Source organism: Nematolebias whitei, chromosome 7 (genome assembly GCF_014905685.2).
Source record: "Nematolebias whitei isolate Nwh7 chromosome 7, NemWhi1, whole genome shotgun sequence".
In the NCBI taxonomy this organism is placed as follows: domain Eukaryota; kingdom Metazoa; phylum Chordata; class Actinopteri; order Cyprinodontiformes; family Rivulidae; genus Nematolebias; species Nematolebias whitei.
Window position 1 is genome coordinate 31299228 of NC_056504.1, and position 7370 is coordinate 31306597.

Sequence of the window (7370 nt, forward strand, 5' to 3'; positions counted from 1 at the left end):
TTTTTTTTTTTGTTTTGCTTTGTTTTGTTTTTTGAATGTCCAGAGGACCAGATTTAACTTTTTTTTAGATTTGAGAAGAGCACTTTGTACTTTTACTTAAGTATTTTTATAACACCAATATATTTACTTGTAATTGAGTACAATTTAAACAGTGTAACCGTACTTGTACTTGAGTACAAATTTTCAGTACTCTTTCCACCTCTGATTTTTAGTTAATGTTTTTCTTAGTTCATATCTTAGATCTTATTACTGTTTTTCTTTAACATTTTATATTTTTGTTGGATGTAACTGGGACCCTGTGTACACAGTTTTGTTCCACCACATGTACCGCATGTGATGCGTATGACAAAAAGAAACTCTGACTTTGATTATTTAAGAGTTAACATCGGAGCTTGATTATCTAGTTACGGTTCTTAAAGATTGCTATTGTGGACAGTTTGTGACAGTCAGAAAGAAAAATGGTCATCTTCCTCCACACTTAAATCTATGAATCTGTCTGCTACAGTAACGTGAAAAGCTGCCATTTCTTTTCTTCAAAGAAACTGCCTACAGCTAGTAGACTGACATTTGTCAAAACAAGCAAAAACCCTCTTTAACACATGTACGCACAGGTTGTGATATAAGCAGGCATATACTCAGACTTATGCTTCGTACTCATAAGCCCCCAATGCACATGAACTAACTCAGGTTTCCTATGAACACAAGCGTTCATGTTAAACTGTTTTTTGTAGTGCTTGCAGCAAATGAATAAGCGACTCTTATAGGCTTTTTAAAAGTGCTCCTGAGAGCTGCCCCCACTGGGCCCAGAGGATGAGAGCTTAAGGTTAAAAAGCCTATTTAAATTTCAGAGCGAGCCACACACTCAAAGCTAACAGCTAGCAGTCCCTGTAGCTTTGCTCTATGATGTATAAGTGCTTCTAAGCTTTTGCAGATGTAAAGAAAAAAGAGACGAGAGCAGACAGAGCCAGCAGCAGGGGTGACCACCTGTGGTGCGGTCACAGAATGGCACGCACGACTCTGGGTGTCAGCCAGTGCTTCAGGTGCCAATACAGAAACCCCATGAAGCATGAAGAGTGGTTCGTTGCAAGTGTGCAAGAACGTGTGAGGTTTCAGTATCAGTGTGAGCGTCGCATTTCGATGCAGAAGATTACAGTAGCTCGGTGCCTGTTGTTACAGAGGAAAAAGGTACAACAGGGCAGATTGTTGTGTTTTTTGGTGTGGGTTGCAGTGAAGAGAAGCTTTAGGCACATGAGCATATGCTTGTGAGCGTGTGTGTGCGTCTCTGTATCTCCCCTCCACAAAAGTGTGCCTCTCTCAATGGGGAATGGTGCTGTAGGTGGTTGGAGGAGTGGGTGGGGTCAGGGTGCAGCCATGTAGCCAGGTGTGTGTTGGAGCTGGAGGCTGGATGGCTGCCTGTAGTACCTTGTTAGTCACAGTGTTGATTGCCAGCGTTGGAGAGGCACTTGCAGGGATCATACAGTCCATCCCCAAAGACTCAGAATCCAGGCTGTATGGCGTGGAAGCCTGTGGAGGTTGGTGGGGTAGGGTGTGGAGGCAGAGAAAAAAAATAAAAATAAAAATCAACCATGTCCAATTATTACAAACACACAATCTCACTATTGCAGGTTGAACAAAACAACCAATGTTAAGGTAGTAACAAATGTAATGGCAAAACAACCTGGAACCATTTTCATATGCAAGAGCTGCACCTTTATTTAGGTCAGGCTTGAACTGTGTTTTCTGAAAAGATGGAGACACGCCCCTGCTACACACTTTTACCTCCCTTGTCAGACAGACACAAACACACACACACAAACACACGCACGCACGTCCTGGTGTTGCAGTAAAGGCACACTGTTGTTGAGAGATAACTCTGCCATGCCTGTCTCCACAAAGTGCTTACTGTAAGAGGATTGGATGCCAACAATACCAATTTTTTAATTCACGATAAACATAAACGTGATTTTAAAAAAAAACTCTCAATTTCAGTATCTTGGGCTCTTAATGGAATGCCTTTTGGGCAAACAGTATCAGAGTGGGGGAGGGGTCATGCACAGAGCATGTGTACAACAGAAAACACACTCTTTGCTCTGTGTCGTCTTTTGTTTAACACAACTTACTGATGGCAGAAGTCCCTGCTAAAAACAATTCTATAATATTGCTGTATTATGACATGGTGAACAACATTTTAAAGTTTTATATCGTCTCTGTAGTATTGTACGTGCATAGAAAAAACAAAGTGTGAGCCTCCTTTATTGGTTTAAAAGAATCTAGTCTTCATCCAGGAAGAGGCCAGTTAAACCTGTACAGCTTTAGATAACTGTAGACAAATGTCACACAAAACTTAAGCTCCTACTCAGAGTAACCAGTGCAATAATTGATAATTGCCTAAAACAAAATTAACAAGTATGCAAAACGTTTTAATGTATGCTCAGTAATGGTTGACAAGGGTATTGTTTAAACATAAAGAGACCACTTCATGAGCAGATAGCTGGGAGAGGCAATTAGATAAAGTCTGGATATAAACTCATCTTGTCACTGGAAGCGTCTCTGTTAGACTGCATGTGGCACAGATATAAAACTGGAAAAGTGCAGGAGGAAAGAAGAACCAAAAGATAAGAAATCTCAGGCAATAAATAAAAAGTAAAAGCCTGGAGAAATACTTCAAAAAGCAGAGATAACATCTGGAAAAGAAAAAAACAAACTAAACTAAAAACAGTAAGTGTAGAAAGGAGTTCTTGGGTTGTGCAAAATCTCACCCGCTCTCCAGACCGAGGCCTTTTTTTCGGCCGGGTAGGCAAGGCATCCTCTTTTGGGTTGGTGTCAATAGCCCAATAGGATCCCTGCAGACAAACAAAACACCTAATTAGATGAATAAACATACAGTAACTTTGTATGAATGAAGCATGAAATCATACAAAAAATGAAAAATAAATAAAAAAATCGTCTAAACAAAAATAGACTTTTCTTCCTTGACATTCAGAACACCAGATCTTTCTCTGCAAAAGTCTATCCTATCAGTCTAAACTTTTATTGGAGATGAAAGCTGACTGTTTAGAGTTTGTGGGGTGTGTGGGTGGGCTTTGATACTAAAGGTTCAGCATTCTTCCTCTGTGGTGACTCCTAAATGAGTCTGGTGAGGGCAGCTGCGGAGGTGAAATGCTAAGCCTTTCCTGAAGATGTACTTTCTTAGCCTCAGGTACTGAAATCACTTCAAGTGCTCTTGCCAAGGATGAAGGATCAAATATCTCAGTCCAGAAATCGAGGCAGCGCTAGCCTTGCTGTGATGCTCTTTTCTAAAGTCTGAGCAAGGCTAATAGAGGAGAATCCAGTTGGGGCTGCAGGTAATTCTACAACCGAGCTGCAAAATTTACATTTGCATTTAGTCCCATTTATTTTATTTTCAATGGTTCTACTCCTAAAAGCTAACAGGAGTATCACTTAAAATTGTTAAAAAAAAAACCCTACAAATCTGCAGGTTTCGATTACATTTTTCTTATTTTATATGGCAACTGATAAAATCTCAATTGGGAAAGAAGTACAATCGGCACCTTTAATATAACCTTTATTGCAAAGATAAAATATATATATTTACAGGATAAATTGTACAAACCAGATTCCAAAAAAGTTGGGACACTAAAATTGTGAATAAAAACTGAATGCAATGATGTGGAGATGGCAAATATCAATATTTTATTCGTAACATATAATAGATGACAGATCAAAAGTTTAATCTGACTAAATGTAACATTTTAAAAGGAAAAATATGTTGATTCAAAATTTCCCAGTGTCAACAAATCCCAAAAAAGTTGGGACAAGTAGCAATAAGTGGCTGGCAAAAGGAAATTGAGCATATAATGAACAGCTGGAAGACCAATTAACACTAATTAGGTCAATTGACAACATGATTGGGTATAAAAAGAGCTTCTCAGAGTGTCAGTGTCTCTCAGAAGCCAAGATGGTAAGAGGATCACCAATTCCACCATTGTTGCACAGATAGATAGCACAGCAATACCAGAATGGTGTTACCCAGAGTAAAATAGCAAAGACTTTTAAGTTATCATCATCAACCGTGCATAACAACATCAAAATTGTGGGTGGGGTAGGTGAAACACCCACACTTGCCCCCACCCTCATTCGCCCCACTCTGGGCCCATGAGCAAGGCCCTTAACCCCCACCATGTGCTCCCTAAACAGGTCTCTCTTGAAAATGAGTTCTCGTGGCTCAATGAGACTAACCTGTATAAATAAAGGCTAAATGAAAAAAAAATAACATCATCAAAAGATTCAGTGAATATGGAACAATCGCTGTGCGTAAGGGTCAAGGCCATAAAACTCTACTGGATGCTCGTGATCTCCGGGCCCTTAAACGTCACTGCACCTCAAACAGGAATGCCACTGTCAAGGAAATAACAGAATGGACTCAGGAATAATTCCTGAAAGCATTGTCAGTGAACACAATCCATCGGGCCATCCGCCGTTGCCAGTTGAAACTCTACAGTGCAAAGAGGAAGCCATTTCTAAGCAAGCTCCACAAGCTCAGCCATTTGCACTGGGCCAGGGGTCATTTAAAATGGAGTGTGGCAAAATGGAAGACTGTTCTGTGGTCAGATGAGTCACGATTTGAAGTTCTTTATGGAACACTGGGACGCCATGTCATCTGGACCAAAGAGGACAAGGATAGCCCAAGTTGTTATCAACGCTCCGTTCAGAAGCCTGCATCACTGATGGTATGGGGTTGCATGAGTGCTTGTGGCATGGGCAGCTTGCATGTCTGGAAAGGCACCATTAATGCAGAGAACTATGTTCAGGTTCTAGAACAACATATGCTCCCATCTAGACGTCATCTCTTTCAGGGAAGACCCTGCATTTTTCAACACGATAATGCCAGACCACATTCTGCAGCAATCACAACATCATGGCTACGTAGGAGAAGGGTCCGGGTACTGAAATGGCCAGACTGCAGTCCCGATCTTTCACCTATAGAGAACATTTGGCGCATCATAAAGAGGAAGGTGCGACAAAGAAGGCCCAAGATGATTGAACAGTTAGAGGCCTGTATTAGACATGAGTGGGAGAGCATTCCTATTTCTAAACTTGAGAAACTGGTCTCCTCTGTCCCCAGACGTCTGGTGAGTGTTGTAAGAAGAAGGGGGGATGCCACACAGTGGTAAAAATGGACTTGTCTCAACTTTTTTGGGATTAGTTGACGCCATGAAATTTGGAAACAACAGATTTTTCTCTTAAAATGATACATTCTCTCAGTTTAAACTTTTGATCTGTGATTTGTGTTCTATTCTGAATAAAATATTAGATGTTGGCACCTCCACATCATTGCATTCAGTTTTTATTCACAATTTGTTTAGTGTCCCAACTTTTTTGGAATATGGTTTGTATAAACATTCAGACAGGACATAGAAAAAGCTTGCTTTGCAAAAACTGCAGCAAACACAAAGGTTTGCTATTGTGTAAAACTGGTCAGTCTGTTGTTTTTACATTTTACACAGACTGCTGCTACCACCATGGTTTCCATACATTTATAAGGAAATTAAAATTATATATTAGAAGACTTTGTGGTCAATTAATGTTCATCTCAAAAGAAAAAAAATTCAGTACAATAAAAATTGACGCTATATGCTCATATAATGTATGTTGCAGATAAAGGATTTAAAGAATTCACAAAAATTATAAATGAAACTATGAGAAATATATATATATATATATATATTTTTTTTTTTTTTTCTTAAAGTGCACAAAATAAACACGAGTAGAAATAAATGTTTCTAAATATTGTGTCACACAGACAAAGCCAGGCTGGTTGGAGTTTTGTTTAATTGAGACTAAGAAGACCAAGTTTACTCTCGAGGGAAGGGAGTTTCTGTTTCTCTATTCTCAACCCAAGAGAGTTGGCAGTCGAAAAGAAAAAAAATATAAAGAGTCATTAAATTATTCACAAAGACGGCAATATTCTGAAGCAATGCCAAGTCAAGTGTATCCATAGAGTCTGGGGCAAAAACCAGAGCTAAGCCACATTATTCTCTGCAGTCACAAAACAAAGGCCACTATAAAGACCTTAAAAAAGGATACTAATAACAGATGTGAACTGCCTCTTCTGTTCCCATAAATGGCACAGATCATTTTCATAGATTAACATAAATTACATCATCTGCTTCCTCTTTTTAATGTAAATTCAGGAAAGAAAAAAACGACCATATCGAGACATAGGGCATGTTAAAAATGGAGATTATTACCGGTAACTTTCATACGCTGCATTTCTTACCTTCAAGGTGGTGAAGGTGTGCATCTGTTTAATACTGACTGTCATCTCTTACACGATCTCAGAGAGAGACAGACAGAGCGACATGACTCTCATATCTCTTGCAACCAGCAGTTCTCATATTCCTGCCACATTACAATATTGATGCAACATATCAAGACCGGCTAGCTGCGCTTTGAAGTTGTCTTCGGGGGAGCAGGGGGGAGTGAGGAAAATTCCAAATTAAACATTAAGGATGCAAGCATGTTGGCCATGCATTTGGAATGGGATCCATACAGCAATAGATTATTTTGTATTTAGTGGAGCAGCTCCCAGGAGTGTCAATATCAGAGGATTACAGCAAAACATGAAATTAGCATTCAGTCCCCATCGTCTACACAGCCTGGCATAGCTCTTCATACGTGTGTGTGTGTGTTGTTCCCTGAGCGTACATACAGTGTGCTCTGACAGTGCAGGGATGATATCTAGGTTAGGCTACATATGATTGGGCCTATGCACGCCATCATGGTAAATATAGACCTATAATTTCCCTCCTCCTGAGCAACACGGCCCATCAGAGAAGCATCTCATCAGGTTGATGTTGCTTAAGATTGTAAAGTAAATAGGCTGAAATAGCAAACTAAAATTCAAATGTCAAATTAACATGAGGTTGTTTTTTTGTTTTTTAATAAGTGGATGAGGAAGCAACAAATGTAATCTTAAATGTTTTGGGGATAACAGATACTGGAAATGCCCTGGTTTTCAACACCAGTCTAACTTGACTCTTCTTGATCTTAATTTTACTGTCAGCGTTGAGAGAGAAAAAAAAACTATTTATCCCCCCCCTTTATCCATTTATGCGAGAGTGGGAAGCTCATAAAAGATAAGGTGCATTCTGTCCATTTCCAGACTGTCAGAGCCCTGGTAGCCATTCAAAGACAACATTTTTCTACCAGGGAGAGCATGACACGCACACCCCAAAAATGTTTCAACTGTGAATTCTGCCAGAGTACTGTACTCACTTGAAATTTATCACATTTAGTTATTTCAAAATACATTTTTCAATTTTTTTTTAATTGTGTATATATATATATATATATATATATATATATAT

At 39.3% G+C, this 7370-nt stretch overlaps 1 protein-coding gene across 1 annotated transcript in view; it reads right to left on the reverse strand.

Annotated features, from left to right (window-relative positions):
* foxj3 (forkhead box J3) overlaps positions 1-7370 on the reverse strand; it is a 99271-nt gene that overhangs the window by 15216 nt on the left and 76685 nt on the right. The window contains exons 3-4 of the mRNA XM_037678742.1: positions 2760-2843; positions 1423-1524 (exon numbers count right to left, since the gene is read on the reverse strand). Coding sequence (XP_037534670.1) covers positions 1423-1524; positions 2760-2843 — 186 coding nt within the window. The remainder of the gene's footprint in view (positions 1-1422; positions 1525-2759; positions 2844-7370) is intronic.